The sequence below is a fragment of the Ambystoma mexicanum genome, chromosome 3p (assembly GCF_040938575.1).
Source record: "Ambystoma mexicanum isolate Mex_15411 chromosome 3p, UKY_AmexF1_1, whole genome shotgun sequence".
NCBI classification, from domain to species: domain Eukaryota; kingdom Metazoa; phylum Chordata; class Amphibia; order Caudata; family Ambystomatidae; genus Ambystoma; species Ambystoma mexicanum.
In genome coordinates this window covers 892,837,004-892,862,463 of record NC_090925.1, presented here as the reverse complement: position 1 = coordinate 892,862,463, position 25,460 = coordinate 892,837,004, and the positions used below count along the sequence as shown (strand labels likewise).

The window sequence follows — 25,460 nt, the reverse complement described above, 5'->3', positions numbered from 1 at the left end:
CCTAACTTGCCCTATGCTAAGGTGGGATTTCCCTACATGGAGAAAACTAAGGATAGTCTCTGTCAGGATGTCCAAATCAAATGTCTGTCTCTGTCCAAAACCTATATTTCACAACTAACACTATACAAAGTGTAGGGATATCAGCATAACCTCAACCTCTCAATCTCAACAGGCAAAGTACCGCAGGCTTTCAAAACGGCTTACATCAAGCCACTACTTAAAGACACAACAGGAAACGTGGAGTACCCATCTAACTACAGACCCATCTCCAACATACCCTACACAGCCAAACTGCTAGAAACGTACGTCTACCAAATAACCCAAGAATTCATAGAAGAGCACTGCCTACTAGACCAGGCACAAGTTGGCTTTAGACCCATGAGAGGAACAGAATAGTCTCTCCTCTCAATATGGGACGACGTAAAAACAAACGCAGACTCAAACAACAGCACCGCCCTGATTCTCCTTGATCTGTCTGCAGCCTTCGACACCGTCAACCACGCCATCCTCATAAAGAGATTAGAAGGACTAGGGATAACGGACACTGCCCTACTATGGATCAAATCCTTCCTAGCAAACAGAACAGAAACAATATGGATGAAACCTTGTAAATCCAAACCCAGAGTCTCCACGTGCGGAGTACCACAAGGATCATCCTTCTCCCCACTTCTATTCAACATCTACATGTACCTATTAATCAAACTCATCAAAAAACACGGCCTCACATGCTACAACTACGCTGACGATACGCAAATAATCTTCAACATACAAGACACCCGAGAAGAAAGCACCCCACTAGAGAATTGCCTTCGAGACATATTCAACTGGATGAACCTCAACCATCTCAAAATCAACCCAGGTAAAACAGAGATAATGATCGTTTCAAAAAAGGGAGGAGACATCAACTACATCCCATGGCCAAGAGAGCTCGGCACCACACCAGAACCTTCATCTACGGTAAAAAACCTGGGGGTCCTGATGGATAACAACCTCACCCTGGAGCCACAAGTAAACTCAGTAATCAAGAAATGTTTCTTCCTCCTGCGAGCAGCAAAAAGGATCCTACCGTTCCTGTCGTTCGCCAACAAAACACTTATCATCATCGCTCTGATCATGTCCAGAGTAGACTATGCCAATAGCTTATACATGGGCATGCCCGAACGACTTCTAAAAAAACTGCAACGCATACAAAATGTAGCAGCCAGACTTCTCCTCAAGCTACCCAGAAGAGAACACATCACACCCACGCTAAAAATACTACACTGGCTACCGCTGAAACAGCGAATAAAGTTCAAAGCCATGTGCATCACGCACAGAGCAATACACAAACAAGGTGCAGAATTCCTAAGCGCAAAACTGCACCTACATCAACCGACAAGAACACTAAGATCAAGCACAGACATATGCCTGGAACCAAAACCCTACAACAGGAAAAAATTCGAAGGATCGTCTTTCTCTCACCAGGCACCCAAAACTTGGAACGACCTACCTAAGAATATACGGAATACAACAAACCACCTAGCATTCAGGAAACTCCTCAAATCATGGCTCTTCAAAGCGTAACCACTACGGAGACGCACCGGAATGCCCATACACTAAAACAATGATGAAAATAACCCCAACTTCAGCCGCTCTCAAATTGAACAAACGCTCAAGCCAAAGAACCAACCACTCGACAGAGCATAGACATCATGGAAGACAGCCGCAAAGGAAGGCTACAGAGACTGACCACCTAACTAGACCCAGACGAAACCTAGACCTACACTCTCCCGCTCTTACGCACTGGACGAACACAGCCAGACTGGCAGACGCATCTAGATAGACGTTGGCCTGCGTCGAATGTGGATAGGACTGTTCGAAGGATAACACGCCCGCGCCTAGGAAACGTGAATGCTAGCTTATGCCACAATCAAAGCCGTGAACACCAACCTGTGTGGCTTTCGGATGGAGTTGTGAACGCTAGCTTGCCCACTCCTGGACCGATCTCTAAACACTAGCCTGCGCCGCGACCAGATAAAAGTGTGAATGTTGGCATGATCACACCAGTATGGAGCCCCAATCATTGGCCTGCGCCGCGCCTAGATGGGAATGCGAGGGCAAAGAAGTACCACTCTCCCCAGAACCGCGAGTACTGGCATTGGTAAAGGTCAGGTAACCCACTAACCAATAAGCTCAAACTCTGCATACTTATCTCACTCAAAAACTCACACAACCATCTCTCGCACAATAAACCGCACGCACTTCACAACACTGCAACAACACATAAACCGGAACAACAGCACACGTGGACTGACTCCAATCCGATACCTGCACCAAAGCTCAGCACCCGGTGTATACTGAGTTGAAGCTGCCAATAGCACACCACTTCTCTCACTATCCTACTCCCTTCTTCAACCTACTAACCCATCCCACCTTTATCGTTTGCAGATCCGCCTGAGCGCCTGGGGACCAATTCCGTTGGTGACGGTGCGCGGTACAAATACCTTTACCATTTAACATTTAACTTTTAAAATAAAAAGACTAGTGTTCAAAAGAAAGTTCAGAGCTCCTTCCAGCTCTGGGTTTACGATCAGCTTCCCCTTCCCCAAGTTCAAAGTAGTTCATAACATTTTGGGGTTCCCTTCCCAAGGAGTTTAAATCTTCCAGCTTTCAAAAATAACACATTTTCTTGGGACACTTCCCAGTTCGGGTTCCCTTCCCCAAGAATTGAAATCTTAACGCTTTCAAAGGTATACCGTTGCTTGGGACTTTTCCAGGTCCTTTATGATCAATACCTTGTAACAGTTCACTTAGACAGTTCTGTTTCTTAACTTTACCATTTCAGGCTGTTGCAAAACAAACTTCTTTAGGCATACTTTCATTGGACTCTTCCATGTAGGGCACTCAGTCTAGGCTTAGTTGTCAGACCATGCGGTCCCCCCATTCCAGGTTACGCAACCGATACCCCTTCTTAGTGTTTCCATCAACAATTATGCACTTCGTTATGCTTTTCTGTATTCACCTGGCTCTTGCCAACACAGGTTTCCTCTTAGCCTGAAATTCATGGGCCCCTCTTGGCTTTGGGCCATTACTTAGTTTCTCAATTTCATACCCTTCTTGGTATTCTCTTGACTTTGCCAATTCTTGTTTCACACAACACAAGCCTTGCTTTCAGTCTCATGGAATATTTTGCTTTTACTCCATTTATGAGTATTCACTCATCAGTCGCACACGGCAGCATTCTTCTGTTCAGCGTCCATCGCAACAGGCATCTCCAAGCTTCTTCCGCTTCCCAGCTTCCCCTGACTCCACCTCTCCCTCGCTGCCTCAGCAGAGAGCACTGCTCGCTGTCCTGGCTTCCTGCAACAGCGGCTTGGGCCAATGGGAGTGTCACAGCCTCCACGAAGCAGACCCGCTCCGGAGGGTAACAGGACCAACTGACCCTTGCACAGCCGATCACGGCCCCGGTGTCTCTTTCTCCTGCACAACACTGCTCCCGGCACCTGGGTCTCCAGCTTCCTTTCCTCCAGCCCGTTCCCCTCCTCTCAATGAGGCTGGCATTTTTATATTCACCAGCTGTGTTAAGTGACCCCGGGTGGGGGTCATTGAGTTCTATTGCCTGACTATGGAGAACTCCATTAGGACATGTATAGTTTAGTTTAGTTTAGTTTATTCATTTATATGATGCGCACCGGACCAAGGGGTATCAGGGCGCAAGCAGTACAGGCAATGCAAAGCTTAATTAACAAGTTACATAGTTATACACAGAGAAAGTAATTACAAAGTAGTGCTTAGAAATAGTATAGCTGGGTACATAGGTGTGTTCGACGAAGATAGGTAGACATGGCGAATATACAGAGAAAAATATACACAGGTATGTTCTTAATTAGTTATCATTTTCCTTGAGCCAGTTGATATAACTAACTTTAAACCTGGGGTAGGATTGATCCACCGTGAGATGGTGTGGTAGGGAGTTCCAAAGTTGGGCTGCTTTGACCTGGAAGCTGTTCCCCCCAATCTTAGTTAGTCTAAATCTAGGAATGTTAATGCAGCATTGGTAAGTCTTGTGGGTCTCGTGGAGGTTCTTCTTTGGACTCTATTTACAAGGTAACTAGGGGCAGCGTTGTTCAATGCCTTATGTGTCAGGGAGGCTGTTTTTAGTTGCTCCACTGGTATGCCTCCACAGCCCTCTTCTTCGTATCAGTACCAGAGTCATGTTTGGAACTGTCTGATTTAACAAAAGGAGCATTTATAACTCTGTGTTGTCTCTGATATGTGTGTATCAGTAAATGAGGATGTGTCCTCCTAGTTGGTCTCTCCCTCGTCCTAATTTTGAGGTGCTGTTTCTGGGGGACAGTTTGGAAGGAGGAAAAGGGTTGACACAATGGCTTTAGGGATAGAGGGCTCATAGTGAAAAGGGAAAGGGGGATACCGTGTCTCACCTAAGGAGATCCTCTCCCTGCTCCCCAGGTTCCCTCAACCCAGGTGATCCTCCCACGCATATCCACCCCCAGGGAGGGATCCAAAAGCAATGGCCTTTCCCTGGCCACCTGAGAGGAGGATGCTGTGAAAAAAGAATTGAGGACACTCAGGTTTCACACACCTCTGACACGATTTTGTAAATTAAAAAGCATATGTGGAAATGGGTGTCTTTTAGAAAACAGGCTCTCCTTCTAAATCCGCCTTCACTTTGTACCTACAATTTGAAAAGAATCAGAGATTAAATGTTGTCATGTAGCTCAGACACAGGAAGGCCAACAGTGCCTCACATTCTTCAAAGTACTACAACAGATACAAACTGGTATTAAGGCAGAACAAAAATTAGGCTGGCCAGAGGACTATGCAGTGCTGCTGTTTAATGCCAGCTATGAAGAACAGGACCAAAAAATGATCCGCAGGATATATCTCCCTCACACATTTATGTATCGGAGTTTGAATAGGATCATTGTGATTAGGTACTTTCAATTTCTTTATTGTAAACATTATTTATTAAAAATGAAGAAACAGGCTGTGGCAATAACTATCATCTCTGTAACACCTTGTCCACAAATTACACCTACTTTTTAAAGAAATTAACCATTAATTATTTGCTATTAAACGCCAATTCAAATGTTTAATATTTGTGTTGTCTTGTTGTTTCAGAGCTGAATCAGGCCAAGTAGCTTGTATTATGTGAAAAATGCCTTTTAAAATATTTACAAAGTGAAAATGATACATGTCTTTAATCATGATTTGATGCTCATATTGTTTATTTTAGTGTGTTTGTGAGGATATGAAACCATGCTAAGATAACCATTAATTTAGTCAACTATTGTTTTACTTTAGGGCCCTTCTTTATGCTCTCTTAAACTCTTCTGCTTTGTTGTTTTGCACAATTTAAGGAACAGCTGTGTAACTACATGGAGACAAGAAATGCTTCTCTTTCTTTGGAATTCATTCTTCTGGGACTCACCACTGAATCCAAACTGGATGTTGTTCTCTTCCTGGTGTTTGGTGCTCTTTACCTCCTTGCCCTAATAGGAAACTTTGCTATCATTCTAACAATATATTTCCAGCCACAACTTCACAATCCGATGTACTTCTTCTTAAGCAACCTATCCTTCTTGGACATATGTTGTTCTACCACAACTATCCCCAAGATGCTTATCAACCTAATGTCAGAAGCGAAAACCATTTCATTAAGTGGGTGTATAGTGCAACTCTTTGTCTTTACCTGGGTGGTCATAACAGAGCTCCTCCTCCTGACATCAATGGCATTCGACCGATATGTGGCAATCTGCCAGCCGCTGCGCTACATGATCATCATAAACTGGAACGTCTGCTGGCGTCTAGCTGGCACTGTCTGGATCCTGGGAGCAATGAGCTCCACAGCACACACTTCAGTCACCTTCCAGTTGTCCTTCTGTGCCTCTCACAAGATCAATCATTTTTTCTGTGAAGCCCAGCCATTGCTAAAGCTCTCCTGCACCGACACCACTGTTAACGAGGTCATGATTATCACCACTGATGTCATCGTAGGTATTATTTGCTTCATTTTCATCTTGACCTCATATTGTTTCATACTTGTGTCCATCCTGAAGATTCATTCTACTGAAGGCAAAAAGAAGGCCTTCTCCACATGTGCTGCCCACATCACCATTGTGGTTATGTACTATGGGACCCTGTTTTTTGCCTATCTGCAGCCTAAGTCAAGTGTGTTTCCTAATATGGGCAAATCGTTGGCTGTACTTTACACAGCACTGATTCCACTTCTAAATCCACTTCTCTATAGCCTTCGGAACAAAGATGTCAAAAATGGCCTAAAAAAATTATGCTGGGAAAGTCTTTTTAAACATTATGTGCTTTTTTGACAAAAGAGGTCCTGAAAATGCAAAAGTGTCACAGCGTATTAACTATCATGAGTTTGCAGAGGATGAAGATCCTTCATATTATTTAGCCGGAGGAAATATGGCAAGAGGTTTGATCTTCTTTCTTGAGCTTCCCATCCTTTTATTAACGTATGACTGATGGAGGTCATTCACTAAATCGCTATTGAGGGGATCATTTGAAAAACAGTTTCAAACAACTGCAATGAATTTTAGAAGTGTTGTCATGGAATAACAGTGAGGGCTGACTTAAGCTGGGCAAGGCCCACTGAAGACGCACTGGATGATAGGTGAGATTTGGTGCTCCAAATGGAATTCAATCAAATACATTTTATTCAGTATTACACCTTCTATAGCTTCCCAAATCTAGCCCTGGTAATCATTCTTTTCATGTTACTTACTTTCAAGTACTTCAAGTATGTCTCGCCCCCCATTCATGTTGCAGCGGAAGACACTTATTGACTACATGTGAATTCCTCACTTCAGAGGAGGGGGTACCAATTAACCACTGGCTAAGGACTTTTTTAATGGACTGCTTATCATTGGTGAGAATAAGGTGCCTGCCCTCAAACAGATAATGATATCCTTGCACAACTATGCAACTTATTTTAGAGCTCACATCATGAATAATGGCATCACTTAAAAGTGAGACAGAGTGGCTTAACTGCCCAAATGGCCTACCTAAATTAATGGAGGCAAAAAAACACCACCACTGTATCACTGGTTATAATGTATTTTGGAAATTAGAGCTTGTTATGATAGAAGGAAGGCTTCAAACTCCCAGTCATTTATAATAAAGACCTTTATTAAAAGGTTAAGTAGATACATAGGACGACCCCCAGCAGGAGGCTCACAACCGTCCTCTTCAGCCTTGCCTCTTCAATCCCCTCCACTCTAGAACTCTATACATATAATGCATTTGTATGTTCTATGGTAACTAAGGTGACAGCATGCAAAGTGGAGTGTTTGTTGAACACTTGAAAGCTGGCAGAAACACTGGCAGATAAAACATTATATGCACATCCTAACACCTCTCCTCCTTAAACCTAAACAAGTAACAATGTTGATGAAGCTCCAATAAATTAAAACTTTAATTAATTGTTAAACACTTGAAAGCTGGCAGAAACACTGGCAGATAAAACATTATATGAAATACCATAAATGAAAGACAAAGAAAAATTCTAGCATGCAATTGGAGATGAATTACGGTTGATTGAAAAGAGTCGCCCTTTCTTGATTGAAAAGAGCCACCCTTTCTTTGTTCCAAATGCCTCCTCCCTTGACTAACACTGACAAACCCAAATCTTTCATGACTTGTTTGGGTTCAGAAAACAACGAGGCTCCTTTGCGAACCTTGGTAGGGAGTTTACCTTTAATCCAATCACCCTCTTCAACCTTGAGTTCCCTACAACAATTCCTCTGATCATACCTCTCCTTGGATCTAATTCCAGACTCAAAAATGTTCCTTTTCACACTCTCTAGATCCACACCCACCATTTTTGATTTACCCATCCACCCTGGACACAAATGGGTATTCGGTTTTCTACCTCTCAAGATTTCGAATGGAGTGACACCTGTGACGCTGTGGGGAGTTAACCTATACTGGAAAGTTTGTTCCATCACCGTTCTTACCCAATCTCCTCCAGTAGCTACCGCTATCCTGATAGCCTCCATTAAAGTCCTGTTAAACCTTTCTACACATTCATTGCTCTGAGGGTGATATAAAGAAGTATTCACTTGCTCAATTCCATGCTTATCCAAGAATTCTTTGAACTCCTTGGAAACAAGTTGAGGTCCATTGTCGGACAAATACCTCCTAGGAAACCCTTCTCTCCAGAATAGTTGTTCCAAAAATCTCATTATGCTACTGCTAGATATGTCTTTAAGTACACATACTTCTGGCCATTTCGACAATAAATCCATCACTACTAATAAGTAGCTATCCCTTCCACCACCAATGTTAAAAGGACCTAAGAGATCCAAAGCAATTTCATCCCAAGGGACACACGGACACTCCATCACTATCATGGGAACCTTCTGCACCTTCAACCCTTTGTTCCCCTCAACACATTCCACACAATCTTTGACTTGTTCCTCAATGTCTTTGTCGATACCAGGCCACCAAAATTCAGATCTTATCAAACCCTTCGTTCTGGCAAGGCCTAGATGCCCAACATGGGCTAACTCCAAAACAGATTTCCTCATACCAACTGGAACAACCATCTGATGACCTTTGTACAAATAGCTATCCTGAACCCATAGCTCCTCCTTTACCTTGGAGAAACCACTCATCTCACCTTTATGACTCCTAATTTTACCTTCCACAACCAGTGTAAGTAATTTTTGATAGACATCATCCTCAGTGCAAGACATGTCCCACTCACTCTTCCTTAAAGTATCATGTACCTGGAATATCTCTGCACTCTCCCCTGAATTTAGAAAATCATCATCACCACTCGACAATTCTCTCTGGACAGATCTAGATAATGCATCTGCAACTACATTAACCTCCCCCTTGACATGGAGCATGGTATACTGTAAACCTTGCAATGCCGTGACCCATTTCATTATGCGCCTTGACACTCCCTCCAAACCACCTTTTGTGAAAATTCCAACCGGGGGTTTATGGTCTGTGCAAATGGTGAATTTCCTCCCCCACAAAAACCTTTTAAACTTCTCAACTCCCCAAACACATGCCAGGGCCTCCTTCTCAACAACAGAGTATCTAGATTCTGGTCCCTTCAAAGACCTGGATGCAAAAGCCACGGTCTGTAAACCTGTCTGATCCTCTTGCATCAGAACAGCACCAACACCATAATCACTTGCGTCAACGAAGAGCAAAGTAGGTCTACCTTCCTCAAATATCTTCAAAATAGGAGCATTGACAATGGCCTCTTTTATCATCAAAAATTCTTTCTTACAATGGTCATTCCATTTGAAAGTTACTCCCTTGCGGGTAAGAAATCTCATGTTCCTTGACATTTCTGACAAGCCTTTGACAAATTTGCCATAAAACTCAACCAGGCCCAAAAATTATAGTATGTCCCCTTTAGACTTGGGATCCTCCATTCTTTTTATGGCCTCAATGGCTTCCTCTTTGGGCTTGACTCCCTCTCCAGTGATCTCATGGCCCAGATACACCACCTTGTTGGCTTTGAAGGTACATTTTTCCAAGGCAACCGTGAGACCTGCTTCCTTCAAAATGTCTAAAACTCTCTTCAACCGATTATCATGCTCCTTCTCGTCACTCCCACACACAAGAACATCATCCTGATAACACATCACCCCTTTCTCACCTCCAAGTAATCTGTGCATAATGCTCTTAAACACACTTGCAGCTGAGACCAATCCAAATGGCATACGATCACACCTGAATAAACCAATTGGAGTTATGAAGGCAGTAAGGTCCCTGGAATTGGGATGTAATTCAACTTGATGGTAGGCCGACTTCAGATCTAGTATAGAGAACACCTTTGAGCCAGATACTCCCACCATCAAATAATCTATTCTGGGAAGAGGAAACCTGTCTGCCACAACCATGCTGTTCAAATGCCTAAGATCAATAGAAAGCCTCAAAGACCCATTATTTTTTCTGACCACCACTATGGGACTACCCACTCAGATGCATCTATCCTCTCAATGACCCCATCAATTTCAATTCTCTTGAGTTCCTCATCTACACCTTTCTTAAGCGCAAGAGGAATAGTTCGCAGTTTTGCAATTTTTGGAACAGCACCTTTTTTAGGCGAATCACATGAACAAAGCCCTTCAGACACCCCAGTTTCCCAGAAGGGCTTGCTTGTACACTGCCAATACCTGCTCGGGATGACTTGCCTCAAGCCTTATCTTCAATTCAGCCTGATCACTCCACGATAACAACTCTCCCCCTTTGTTGGTAACATACACGTAACCTTTGGCCTTCCTGTCCTTAAATTGTAGTTCAGCATCAAAGCAACCTATAATGTCTATGGGAATATCTCCTAAGCATTTGCTTTGACAGTATTCTCCCACAAAGTACAACAATCACATTTGTCCCTCCACACTTCCACACTTATCAAGGTGTAATCAGCACCACTATCCATAAGCATAGGCATGTGTATGGGTACTCCTCGAATTACAACCTCTGCATAAGGTTTTGCTTTTTCACCCTGTCATTGATGGCATTTACTGAAAAGTGAGACCCAAAGTTACTTAAATATGCAAATTAACAAGGGGGGTCCTGGGAGTCCCTCTGCCAGACATTAGTCCTGGTTACGAGAGACTTACCCAGAGTCTTTAGCTCACTATCTTTCACAGAGAAGAAATATCCCAAACATATCAGTCTTTGTCTTGCCCCGGGGCAGTCCAGCACCGAAATGCTAGGCAATTCTCCTCTGAACAAGAGTACCAACAGAAACCCCAGACACGTGTTTCGGTCTGGTTGGACCTCATCAGTAGGGTGGATCTGTGCCTCTCTAAGAATAGTGAGCAAGGGGTCCACGTCTGGATTCCCCTAGTAACTTAGAGTGAGACCCAAAGTTACTTAAATATGCAAATTAACAAGGGGGGTCCTGGGAGTCCCTCTGCCAGACATTAGTCCTGGTTACGAGAGACTTACCCAGAGTCTTTAGCTCACTATCTTTCACAGAGAAGAAATATCCCAAACATATCAGTCTTTGTCCTGCCCCGGGGCAGTCCAGCACCGAAATGCTAGGCAATTCTCCTCTGAACAAGAGTACCAACAGAAACCCCAGACACGTGTTTCGGTCTGGTTGGACCTCATCAGTAGGGTGGATCTGTGCCTCTCTAAGAATAGTGAGCAAGGGGTCCACGTCTGGATTCCCCTAGTAACTTAGAGTGAGACCCAAAGTTACTTAAATATGCAAATTAACAAGGGGGGTCCTGGGAGTCCCTCTGCCAGACATTAGTCCTGGTTACGAGAGACTTACCCAGAGTCTTTAGCTCACTATCTTTCACAGAGAAGAAATATCCCAAACATATCAGTCTTTGTCCTGCCCCGGGGCAGTCCAGCACCGAAATGCTAGGCAATTCTCCTCTGAACAAGAGTACCAACAGAAACCCCAGACACGTGTTTCGGTCTGGTTGGACCTCATCAGTAGGGTGGATCTGTGCCTCTCTAAGAATAGTGAGCAAGGGGTCCACGTCTGGATTCCCCTAGTAACTTAGAGTGAGACCCAAAGTTACTTAAATATGCAAATTAACAAGGGGGGTCCTGGGAGTCCCTCTGCCAGACATTAGTCCTGGTTACGAGAGACTTACCCAGAGTCTTTAGCTCACTATCTTTCACAGAGAAGAAATATCCCAAACATATCAGTCTTTGTCCTGCCCCGGGGCAGTCCAGCACCGAAATGCTAGGCAATTCTCCTCTGAACAAGAGTACCAACAGAAACCCCAGACACGTGTTTCGGTCTGGTTGGACCTCATCAGTAGGGTGGATCTGTGCCTCTCTAAGAATAGTGAGCAAGGGGTCCACGTCTGGATTCCCCTAGTAACTTAGAGTGAGACCCAAAGTTACTTAAATATGCAAATTAACAAGGGGGGTCCTGGGAGTCCCTCTGCCAGACATTAGTCCTGGTTACGAGAGACTTACCCAGAGTCTTTAGCTCACTATCATTCACAGAGAAGAAATATCCCAAACATATCAGTCTTTGTCCTACCCCGGGGCAGTCCAGCACCGAAATGCTAGGCAATTCTCCTCTGAACAAGAGTACCAACAGAAACCCCAGACACGTGTTTCGGTCTGGTTGGACCTCATCAGTAGGGTGGATCTGTGCCTCTCTAAGAATAGTGAGCAAGGGGTCCACGTCTGGATTCCCCTAGTAACTTAGAGTGAGACCCAAAGTTACTTAAATATGCAAATTAACAAGGGGGGTCCTGGGAGTCCCTCTGCCAGACATTAGTCCTGGTTACGAGAGACTTACCCAGAGTCTTTAGCTCACTATCTTTCACAGAGACGAAATATCCCAAACATATCAGTCTTTGTCCTGCCCCGGGGCAGTCCAGCACCGAAATGCTAGGCAATACAACTTCCCTGCCATCCTCATAATATGATTCATCTTCATAACTCGCACTTATTTCATGCACCTGGTTTGACCCAGCATTAAAGTTTCTACAACACCGGGCAATGTGCCCTCTCACACCACACTCATTGCATATGATATGAACAGCAAAACATTCCTTATCTGACGCTATATGCGACAAACTTCCACATCTAAAGCAGAGTCTCCCTGGGAGACCCCTCGAAGGCCCAGAATCCTTAGCCATCCTAAATGAACTTATGTCTCTGGGCATTCCTCTGCTGCCCTTTGCAGGAACCCATTGTCGCCACCCTCTGCCAGTTGCCGGCTTATTCTCCTCATTTGCTTTTCCATACTGCAAGGAGCGCCTTGGATTCCCTGTACTCTGTCTCTGAACCACTTTTGACACCTTTTGCACTGTTTCTTCACTCTCGTCTAACTTGGGTTTACCATTGTTCACAGTATCTAACTGAAGAACATTAATGCATTTATCGGTGTGTTCCACCATTTTCGCTATCTCGATTGCTCGATCCAAAGTGGGGTTCCTCTCTTTCCATAGTTCTTTCCTGATACTGTCATTGGAGCATTTGATCATTAGCTGGTCTCTTAAGTGCTCATCCTGACAGTGAGTAAACTTGCATTTCACCGCTAAACCTCTCAGAGCCGTGACAAAATCCTCAATACTTTCACCACTCTTCTGCTCCCTCGTGGCAAATTTATATCTTTCCAATATGATATTCTCCTCCACTCTAAAATGCCTGTCCAATTTTGCTAGTGTTTTCTCATAGGGACCAGCATCCAAAATATCAGAGGGCTCTGGCAATCTCTTCAAGACCTCTTGGCCTGCAGTTACCAAACAGTGGAATAGCAATGCCTCCTTGCGCTCATTGGAGTAATTGGCACCAAACACTGCCAATGCATATTTGTTGAAGCCCTCTTTCCAGTCCACCCATCGTACCCTTGGCTTACCTGGCACAGGAAGAAAAAACACAGGTGCAGGGACATTTGCCATGTCTCACTCTAAGCATTGCAGGGGCAAACTGAAGTTATAAAATCTACCTGCAGTTCGGTTGTCAGTGGAATTTCACCCACTTACCATACGTCACCTGTTTGCCAGAGACAAGTAGCAGCTCCACGCTTCACTCCCTCTCCTCAAATGTACAAGGCCGTTGCTGCCACTCCACGAATCGTGCCGTGTGAGCTGCCGTGCTACAAATCAGCTGATTGTGGCTCTCCGTCGTGGCTCCAATCATCTTGGCAACAACGGTCAACAAAGATGGCCGCCGCGTCTTTGGGTTCTCTCCTCTAGTGCGTGATGACGTCACTTGGGAGACCCAGACTCGCACAGGGACCGGCCGACATGGCGTACTGAGCAGTGACGCGAGGGAGCTGGCACACGCACACGGAGGGCAAGTGCTCTGCAAGCGAACGCTCTGCGTGTTTACTATCAAACCAAAGTAATTCTGTTAGAGGGCCAACCGCCGCCCAGTAATCCCACTCACGTAGTCTACGGACGTGGGACAAAATAGTTTATAGTGGCGAGAACGTTGCTATCACTCCTTTCCCCAAAGTCTCCGGAACAGCAAAGAAAAAAAAAAAAAAACAGGGCGGGTACCTTCGTTCCGTAGTCCACACAAGCACCTGTACAGTCTGTCTTGCGAGTGTTTGACACCTCCACAGGGTCCGTGTTCAGCTACCGCCTCATAAAGAACTGGTCCAAAATGGCACCATGCCGCGGCAGACCCTTCAGTTGCGCCGGGGGTCGTCCACAGGAGTACGCTCCAAGTTGACCTCGTTGCCAAATGTTATGATAGAAGGAAGGCTTCAAACTCCCAGTCATTTATAATAAAGACCTTTATTAAAAGGTTAAGTAGATACATAGGACGACCCCCAGCAGGAGGCTCACAACCGTCCTCTTCAGCCTTGCCTCTTCAATCCCCTCCACTCTAGAACGCTATACATATAATGCATTTGTATGTTCTATGGTAACTAAGGTGACAGCATACACAGTGGAGTGATTGCTGAACACTTGAAAGCTGGCAGAAACACTGGCAGATAAAACATTATATGCACATCCTAACAGAGCTCCCCTGATTTGATTGCCTTACATGGTTAATAACACCAAACCCTGCTTCCACCATTAAGTGCCAAGGACGAGTATGCTCGTCCTTTTTGCATAGACTTGCATAATAGTCTGGCACTTAAGGGTTTAATCACTCTCTGAGCCTTGAACCTTATGTACTGACAATGCAATGCCTGGACTATGTTCCTCTACTCGCATTTGCAAATAAAGGATTCCTCCATTTACTTGATTGGTGTGGGGGTTTATTTAGTGCTTTTTTCCATGTGAGATTTTCTTCAAATCTTAACTACAAATAAACAAAATGTTATATTTCTCCTAAATTGTCTCAGTTAAAAAGAACATCTATTGCAGCTTTTCCTACCCACATCACAGCCTACTTGGTGATGTTAGGAGACAATTTCCTGGCTTCTATGAACGTTTTTTTATTACCTAGAGGCAAGGCTAACAGACTGTGATCTATTAATACTGCTACATCCGAGTAGAGCAGAAACGGGAAGTGCATATGCCCAATCACTTCCACATTGAAGGAAACATCTTGTAGGGCTGCCTCAAAAATGTTGATGTAAGGAGAAAATAATGGGGGATGGAATCAAGCATGCAACTCAGTCTTATTCTGAGTGAAAAGAATGTGTTAAAGGGACGTTATTGTTAAGTTGCCCTAATAAAAACCTGTGAAATTGAGTAGACAAACTGTGTTAAAAAGACACTATGTTGCATTGCAAAATTAAAAACATACGCATTCATCGGTTTTGACAAGCTACAGAACCCTAACTCGTGCTCCATCATGCACTGCCCATACCGACACATATTACATCACAAATAACTTCACAAATTGCATCATCAGTGACATCACTGATGACATAACTGCAGACATATTGTCCATTTAACCGTCTTTTCACTGAATTTCACTTGCTTTTATTAGAGCAACCTAACCATAACATGCCTTTGACAACATATCCTTTTAACTGAATTTCACAGGTTTCTGTGTGGCAGCTTAACTATAGCGCCCCCTTAACAAATACACCATTGTACAACAACAACTCCTTTGCATATACCTCCAAGAAACAAACTCCCGAGTTGCCAATATAACACAATCCTGCTGTTGAGCTCCATGTCTTCATCAATGAAGAAAATGGAATGTGGCTGTTGCTTTTTTCAAGTCCAACTCTCCCTCCACAAACAGAACACTTAATTGGCTAGTGCCGCAAAGATCTCACCACACTTCTACCAAACACACTGTACCACAAACATGCTTTTAACTGTCAGCGAATGGCTGCACTGTTTGAGGACATCACACGTGTCCTTTCCCATTGCAAAGTGTCTAAAGGGCATGTCAGGGTTCATGGATGGCACGTGCAATGTCAGCTAGCACCTGCAGTTGTTTGCAGAGATTGCATGAGGGACAGACAGGCTTCCTTCTTCTTTGTCCACTCTGTTATATCCAAGTCAGTCTGTTTGGCAGAATTCAAGCAGACACACACAGTATTTAAGCTTTGAATGGGATGCTGGTCTATAATGCACTTTCTGTAGAAACTTCACTGTCCCAACAGCTCGAAACAATATGGACGAAGACTTCCTGAAAGTTTTTGTAACTATTACCAATTTAAAAAAGTGAATCCAGCTTCCTAACAGAACATAGTAGTTACCTCTCAGAAGACATCTTAGAAGATCAGAGCACATATTTGCTTTAGACAACATAAATCTCATTAGGAGTTGACTTTGTGTTTTTCTTTAACACTTTATTTAAAATTATGTAAATGGTGGTTACTTACTGATAAGTGATAAATGAAAGTGCTAATCCATGTAACACTTTAAATAATTTACAAGGTTAGCAATCACCCTTATATCACCCGTGTATATCTTGTGCAGAGCTCTCATTCCCAATATGCACAAAGCAATGACATTTTCTTCTTACATGTTTTAACTGTATTGTGTTTCAGTTCAACAGTTTCAACAGTTTGAAATTTGCATAAATGTACATTCATTTTAAATGTAAAAAGAAATATAATTTGGAGGGCAGCAGATGAAATGTGCTACCACATAAACCCATTGCATTATTTTGAACATTTCCATCCAGTGGAATTCATACTGTACACTTTTAAGAAATACAAGCTGGGAAAATGTCCTTCCTGTGTTTTCTGTTCAGCTCAATGCCACTTCCAAACATGTGCACGGAAAGATTGTTCTGTTCTTATTGAAGTGTATTTGGTACTTTAAAATGTGGTGAAATTTACATAATTTTTCAAATGGAAAATCATATAGAAAGGAAATGTCAATGCCTGCATACCTTATGTGCATACGTACATTGCCATTTATATTTGATTTCTATATTTAGAGCGTTAAGTCATAAAATATGCTTCTCCATGCAACAATTGAAGACTTTTCACCTTTTGCATATACTGAGATTAAAGTGCATGCATACTACCAATTCCAATATTTGCAAATGGTGAAAACAGTGCAATCTTTAAATGCAGCGGCACATCTCTTCTCTTGACATCCCAAAAATAAAATGTAAGTACCAATGAGAATTGCTAAATACAATAATATAATACACATTATAAATACATGCATTCAAATACCCTTCTTACACAATTTCACATTCAAAATTCATGTACATGTTTGCAGATATCAAAATCTACATGCGACTAAAACATTACATGAACTAAAATATAAGTGAAAAATTGTTTATCACAATTCTTCAGAAACAGCAAACAGTTATACACAACACATACCAAGATAGCCCCAACTATTCTCACATACCTTAAGTGCAACCTTTGCAAGACAACTGCTGCTGTGTGACTACCATATATATATATGCATCAAACAAATATAGCTATAATATATTTTTCTTAAGTTCATTAATAACAATGATATATCGTCTTCCTAATTTCCACAGAAACCTGAGTCTTGAATCAGTCAGATACACTACTTCAAAAACAGGAATCTCCACTTTTCACTGGAAATAAGCACCCATTGTCACAATCACTACTTGTAAGGGAAGAGAGTTCGACACTCTCGCCCGAACCACAGAAGCCGAATGAATCGACCCTCCCACTGTGGTTGGCACAGGCACCTGATTATACCACACAGGTCACCACATGGCAGCCAATGGGGGGAAGAGGGATTAGGGAGAGATTGTGGATAGGGTGGGGAAGTTAGGAACACCGGAAAGAGGGTAAGGGAACACCTAGATTGGTCAGGAAGTGGGGAAGCACAGGGTAAAACCTAACCTGCCTGAGTATGTTTATACAACCTCATACAACCCCAAACTTGCGTGTCTGCACGCCCCAAAGTGAAACAAAATCACACTGAGATACCTGTCGCCTAATCATACATAGTCAAGCCCCACTTAATACATATGCAAGGTAAACATGAATACATGAAGGACAATATGCAGTAAGCGAGATGGAACAGACAAATGGGTAACTTCCCAACATGAGATGACAAAAACACATGGCCCCTTGGGCAGGCATAATCAAACATATATGAAAACAAACAGGAATCTGTAACCAGCACTATAATTAGCATTAGTTTTGCTTTAAACACAAGACACGTGTTATCTCAGCACACATGTCACCATGATTGAGGATTACTTGTCTTTCCTTGCATACGACTCTTTTGCTCTTAGCACCTTAATGTCTGTATTTTAATTCCTGAAACACACTCTCCCTCTTAGTCTGTGAAATGTTCGAGGAAGCCCATAGCAAAGACCAGGTATCCCACAAGCGCAGTGTAAACCCCATAAATCACACTACAGTTCTTTCACAGTAAACACCACACAGCGTTGTCCGCCATGTTAGGGTTCCCCAAACTTATTTTAAGTCCGGTAGCCCCACGGGACTAGCTGGACGAAGAAGGATGTGCGGAATGATAGCCCCGGCGGGATCGCCGCTTCCAGGTCCATGGTTCTCCTTCCTGCAGTTCGCCGCAAATTCGTTTCAAGCGGCGTGTAGGGAACTCTGTCTTCTTCCAGCCGACCGTAACATATCACACAAAATAAGCAGCACCTGCACTGCGCCGTTGCTGGCTGATAAGCTGTCCTCAATCACGGTCAGCTCGCAATGCGCACGTAATCTGAAAACTGCAGTTTGTACTCAAGGCTGCTTGGAATTGTAGTTCCAACCCCTGTAGCTCGCAATCACTTTACCGAGTAAACTGCAGCACCCCACGTCTGCCCCAGCCCCTATTCCTGACACCCATTTTCCCAACATGTCACAAATGTACTGGACCTCTAACAGTGTTGTAAGCTTACTAGTTTGCATATAATTGAAAGTAGCAATTCCCTCATCAACTGAAAATACATGATTTTTACTCATGACCCAATGAATAGAAGTATGCAAATCCAACACAAATGTGCTAAACATAATCTATTGTATAAAACACAGTACCCATAATTTACTATCAATGAGGAAAAAAGATGTTTCTAATGTTCTTCAAAAAATATTCCAGTTCTAATAATGTTTTCTTTTCTTTGCAGACATATTGGCATATAGACACTTTATCCTGGGGCTACATATAACCAAAGCTACAAAACTACAACCACACCCACTACCAATGACTACATTACCACAACACTCACAACTGTTCTGCTCAATTCATGCTTAGTTCAAAATGGCGCAGGCACAATGCATTCTGGGAGTGCTCGGAGCCATGTTGGATATTTACTTCACTCCGCAGTGAAAGGCTGCACACATTTTGCTGAAATGTTAGATTCACAGTGCTGAGACAAACATGCTTTTTTTCAAACTTGGTATGCAGTCAAGGCCATTTCTGCTGGGAAAAGCTAACGTTGTTATGATTTGCTACTGTTTTCCATGGAGCATGTTTTTTCTGAGTTTTAGAGCAGGGAGGCCCTGCATTCCTTGGGGGGTGGCTATCGGTTGACCCAGCTGGCAACCGACGGCTGTTCCTCAACTGCGCAGGCGCAATTCCAGAAGATTTGAGAATTAACTCCTTTTTTTGGAGTGCCTATAAAGGAGGATCTGGGGGGGGGGTTCAGGTGAGACTTCAGCCAGAGAAGGACGCTCCGTCTGGCCTTCCTGTGAGCTGTGGCACTCTCGTCCTGGCTGTCCTTGGGGTCTTCCAGCCGTGAATGGGCGAGATGAAGAATGATAATACGCTCACGGTGATGTATTCTTTCTTTGACTTCTTTATGTTTTCTGTGATCTATGTCCATGTTAGTTGTATGAGTTATTTCTATGTACCTGTGAGCTTTGAATAAATAGCCGTAAAGAGCTGATTATCTTCTAAAGCATGTGTGGCTGTGAATTATTGTGTCTGTTTTTGGGTTGAAGTATTTGCTCTATAATTGCATTGGTGATTTATGGTAGTTCCGTGCACTTTTCAGAGGAGAGCAATACATTATGGCGCTGTAAGCAGGATTATTTGTGATGAAGTGTTCCAAATAATCTGTTTAAACGTAGATAGGCTTTGGTTATCTTGCAAACGAGAGTAATTGGGCAATGAGTGTTGAACTGTGTTAAGTTGTTTTTTTTCCTTTTCCCTTGCTGTGAAATGACGATAGTGTGAGAGAATGCAGAGCAGGCTGTCGCCTTTCCTTGGTCGTCTCACTGCATCTCTGAGACAGCCAATAGACAGCACCTTTTGTGTTGGCCTGGCGTGGCCCATAGCATGTGTGGTTGAGATCTTTCCCCTTCAGTAAACCAGTCGTGGCTGACTTACTGCTTGGAAATGAAACCAGGGAGCCGAAAAGCAGTGAGCAAAGTGGAAAAATGGCTATGTTCACAGTGCTCCGATGAATGGTGAAGAAAGATTTAGGTTCAATTAGGAAATAATTTTTTCATGCGGTTTCCCTTGACAAAGTTGCAAAGTGAAAGCTTGCTCTATTTTGGCATGAGAGAAAGAAAAAATTGCAAGTATTTGACAGGCAAATTGTGACTAGTGTTTAAACATTGTGACTCAGCCCCAGTGTGCTAGCGAGTGGGGGGCTGTAATATAAGGAGGCGAAGGTGCGCCTTTCTTATAATGTATGCTTTTGAAGTGTTCACATTCCTGAAGATAACGTGGGAATGAGCCGTGTTTAGGAGAAATCAGTGTTGAAAGCCTAAAGGGTTTGTTTTTGGCAACTGTAAATTCCATGTGCTGGTGGTGCATTCTGTTTAAGGAAACACACTAAAATGGCTACATTGCATTTTTGCTGTGCCATGTTTGCAAGGGGTGAGACTCACGTAAAAAAAAGTGAGTGAATGGCATTTGAATTTTCGATTTTTGTGTGTTGATTTGGAATTGCGGAAACAGTTTGCAATGGTTTGGGGGGAAAAGACAATTTATATTTTCTAAATTGCCCCTAGAGTATTTTGATTGTTCGCATACTATGCCATGGGATTGGTGCCAATGGCAAAAGTACTGTTGTTATTAAGGGATGTATGTTTTATACGAGACAAGGACAAGTTGATTGTTATACATAGTGATAATGTTGTTGACAAATTAACAGCCCACAAGCAATATAGAGTGTGGGTTGCTTTTGCAGACGTGCAGGGAGCTGCACTACACATGACATGTTTTAAATGCACTGAAATAAGTGGTTATATTCTGGCAATGGTACAACATAATGGAAAATCTGTGTGTGATAAGACAGCACAAAGATTTAGTGGGTTGCGGGTTCTTTTTAAAGATCGCACATTGCATTGGAGTGAGTTTGTGAAGCCAAACTACAAGGTTACGAGGAAAAAGAAAAATGTATGCCTTTAAATGGGACATTGATCAGTTTAAACAGGCTAAAAGACGCTTTGCCGAATTACATCACACTGGGCCCCATGATGAAAACTGATACTTTTGAACTGGAAATTGTTATCTACAATGATGTTGCTGTGCAGAGCTTGTGGCTTGAAGATAACTTGCACTGTCTTAGGCGAGGTGCGCGGAAATAAAAACTGTTGGAGGAAGGCAGGAAAGCAGAATGCCGCGCTCCTGTTCAGTGAAATGGTGTTTACAGAAGCTGGCAGATATGGGAGCTTTTTATGAGTTGCTGGAGCAGTGCAGAAAACAGTTAATCTGGATGAACTGTCTGAAACGAGTGCCTTCCATTGAAGCCGCCCCAGCTTATGAGTTATAGGCAAAGAGATAAGCTTGCTGCGTGTGTATGGCGCTGCCATGTGCACAGGAAAGATAAACAATGACATTCCTGCATTCCATCCCCTGTGAGAGACACCATCAGTGTGAGCAAAGACTGAGGAGGGGGGGTGCAAAGCCAGAATGCTGAAACTGAACTAAAGGCAATAATTGGCGTGAGTGAGAAGATGAAAAAGAGCGCAATCTACCTTACACATGCTGATGTACGCATGCTTTCTGACACTGGCATGCGATAACAGAGCTGATCAGAAGCAAGGAATTCGCCCAGTATCAAATGGCAGACCTGGCGCATCACGCATCTGAACATTTGGGAAAACTGTGCATCTGTGAATGGGCTAAGAAAAGACAGCTGCCCATTCCAAGAGACATTGCCGTGCAAGCTGCAGCCCAGTGCCCCATGTGATGTGAACTGAAGTAAAGTGCTGTGCACTGGAGAAGAAACCTCTAGGCGCTTTGAGAAGTGAAAATACACAGGTGGCAATAGTGCAAGCTACATTGCCAGGGCTGGAGTAACTGACAAAGACATTATGGCGTTCCAGATGGAAGCAAAACTGATAAAGGTATCCGTTTTGCAAGAAACAACATGCAGAACTGAGTATAACATGAACACTGCACATTAGCCATGATCCAGAAGCCTCACGGCTTAGTGCAAGAATGAATGATTTGTTGAAGCAACTACAGGAACTGACTTAGACTATCGCTCTCAAAGGGGTGGCCCAAGAAATCAGCAGACACCCTTTGGGAAACTATTAAGTGGAAAACCAGAGGCTTTAAAGACACTGCCTGTATGGAGAACTGGAGAAAAGATAAACAAAGCTGCTTGTGCAACTGCAGGCGGTATTGGACTAAAGGACTTTACCTATGAAAAATGGAATGATGCCAGCAGGGCAACCTAAATCAAGATCATGAAACACTGGCAGCAAGTTGGCGCCTGACACCTGGCATTCGTGATCGCTTTGGTGACAAAGAAAAGCATTGATCCATTGAGAAGTGCGACCTGGGTACTTATTATATGGCTATTGTAAAATCACAGATCAGTCAGATGTACCATTGACCAACTATGATCGCATTGCACAAATGAGTTTGTGATTAGGCAGTTACACCCCGTATGGCTGAGTGCAAATAAGCCCCCAGTAACATGCAGAAGGGTGATGAGACTTCTGAAGGCGGGGGTGGTGTTAAGGGAAGGGGTGGACAACGCTGATATTGAAGCTTTGATGACATCCTAATGTGGATAACACTGATAGTGTACCGTTTGAGGAAATCTTAACCTTTCTGTTTGTATTTTGCCTAGGCAAATAACCAAGAAAGTAGCTGCCATGATTGGGGGGTAGACGTGTGCAATTGCCGGGTAACACTGATCAGTCAAGCAGACGCATTCTCAGAGAAAGCGAGTCACTGCGAGATGATATGTGAACTTTGAACCTGTCCTGCACCGCACTCAATGCTACCTACGTGCGTGAAGCGTGAGGACATTTGTTCTGCAACCTGCGAGAAGTGTTCAACAAAGTAATAACTTTTCCAGAACTGTTACGGTGCGGACTTGGCTAGTTATCAAATATTTGATGTTGCATATTCAAATGATTCAGTCGACGGTTGTAATGACCTTATTGATATGTTTTGCCTTTCTTGTCTAAAGGACTGTGGACAATGGGTTGTGGACTGTGACATCATGCACCACAAACAGCTGTGTGAAACAGCACTTGAATGCCAACATGTTGAAACCTGATTCTTAATTGCATTTTGAGATTAATCTGTGAAAAAATGAAATGTTTTGCCCTTCCCACTGAATTGCCTTATCCAGAGATGTTGATGTTTTGCCTTTTCCAAAATTACTACATTGCATGTAGCCAGAAAAATGATCTATGAATTGTTGGGGCAGCAGGGTTGGGCGAGCAGGAGCATAATATATTTTGAGATAAAAGGAATGCGCACACCAAAGTTAGCTGTGCGTATGTTAAGGTCTTTGATTTGTAGTAATGCTGCCAAGTGTGTGAGCTCTAATTAGAGATGGTAGCATTTGAAACAGGATGGCTCTTTTCATGTGGTAACATTACATACACTTATATTCCAGCTAACATTTCTGGAGGTCCATGTGCGTTGACTCGATTAGGACTAATGAGGTTTCCTTTACACTCAGTGATAACTCGAGGTAAAAGGTTAACTTTTGAATCTATGGGATTATCTCCTGACTGTGATTCACATGTACATTTGCTATCAGAAGTTGAGGTTTTAGCATTAACCCTTTCCTTATTAGGTGTTTGGGGTTTAACTGCTGGAGGTTACAAATCTTTGATGAAATTAGCGTGTTTAGTAGTTAAGAGTCTTAATCATATTTCGCAAGCTTTAGAAGAGTTGTTCCTTGATAGTCAAGTTATTAGAAGAGCTACTTTGCAGAACAGAGCTGCTGTTGATTACTTATTGCTGAAACATAATTTAGGGTGTAATGCCTTTGAAGGTATGTGTTGTTTCGATTTGAGTGACCACTCACGATCTATTGAAAGTCATATTATAGGTTTGAGGAATCTCATTTTCTCAAGTATCCCAAGAGCAGAACAGAAGCTGGTGGGATTGATTATTTTCATGGATACCTGATATTGGGAGTACACTACGTTATATTTTTGCTTGCATTTTTATTATATTGACTATTATAATTGCTTGTTGTTGTTGCCTTCAATGTGTTCCCAATTTAGTTTTAACATTTCGTAGGTTTTAAAGACCAGTTTTAGTGCCATATGGCTACGGAAGATAAATATCCAGAGGGTGGAGATGTTCTGCTCAATTTATGCTTTGTTCAAAATGGCGCAGGCACAATGCATTCTGGGAGTGCTCGGAGCCATGTTGGATATTTACTTCACTCCACAGTGAAAGGCTGCACACAGTTTGCTGAAATGTTAGATTCACAGTGCTGAGACAAACATGCTTTTTTTCAAACTTGGTATGCAGTCAAGGCCATTTCTGCTGGGAAAAGCTAACGTTGTTATGATTTGCTACTGTTCTCCATGGAGCATGTTTTTTCTGAGTTTTAGAGCAGGGAGGCCCTGCATTCCTGGGGGGGGGCTATCGGTTGACCCAGCTGGCAACCGAAGGCTGTTCCTCAACTGCGCAGGCGCAATTCCAGAAGATTCGAGAATTAACTCCTTTTTTTGGAGTGCCTATAAAGTAGGATCTGGGGGGGGGGGGTTTCAGGTGAGACTTCAGTCAGAGAAGGACGCTCCGTCTGGCCTTCCTGTGAGCTGTGGCACTCTCGTCCTGGCTGTCCTCGGGGTCTTCCAGCCGTGAATGGGCGAGATGAAGAATGATAATACGCTCACGGTGATGTATTCTTTCTTTGACTTCTTTATGTTTTCTGTGATCTATGTCCATGTTAGTTGTATGAGTTATTTCTATGTACCTGTGAGCTTTGAATAAATAGCCGTAAAGAGCTGATTATCTTCTAAAGCGTGCGTGGCTGTGAATTATTGTGTCTGTTTTTGGGTTGAAGTATTTGCTCTATAATTGCATTGGTGATTTATGGTAGTTCCGTGCACTTTTCAGAGGAGAGCAATACAACAACCCAGTGTGAACATTTAAAATAACCCTGTTGTGCCATCAAACATACTTCACATGCAAATGTACATAAATATTTTACAGGGTTATTCATCTCCCAAAGTACTAAGTGCCCAACATTCCATAGACGTTTATATAACATTATAAGCATTGGACTGGTGATAACGAGACCCTCCCACCCCTTCCCCGCACACACACCACAAATGTTTTACAACACGACAAGTGCCTCAACAGTGCCAAGAAAAAGTGAACACAAAGTATGTTCTTCTTTGCAAAACATTTCCTTTTTTACTGACCTACATCACTCCAAACATTCCATAAACACTTCTATGCAAACGTCAATATAGCCAATACTCTACAATACTGCCTCTTTAC

At 43.0% G+C, this 25,460-nt stretch overlaps 1 protein-coding gene across 1 annotated transcript; it reads left to right on the top strand.

Annotated features, from left to right (window-relative positions):
- Window positions 1–5,378: 5,378 nt before the first annotated feature.
- Window positions 5,379–6,329, top strand: LOC138579997 (olfactory receptor 5I1-like). Its single transcript, XM_069650228.1, has one exon. It carries the CDS (start codon window positions 5,379–5,381, stop codon window positions 6,327–6,329), a length of 951 nt encoding a protein of 316 aa, XP_069506329.1.
- Window positions 6,330–25,460: the final 19,131 nt, after the last annotated feature.

What these genes read in the sequence shown, in the direction of transcription:
- LOC138579997 (XM_069650228.1), top strand. Translation starts at nt 5,379, where the DNA reads ATGGAGACAAGAAATGCTTCTCTTTCTTTGGAATTCATTCTTCTGGGA.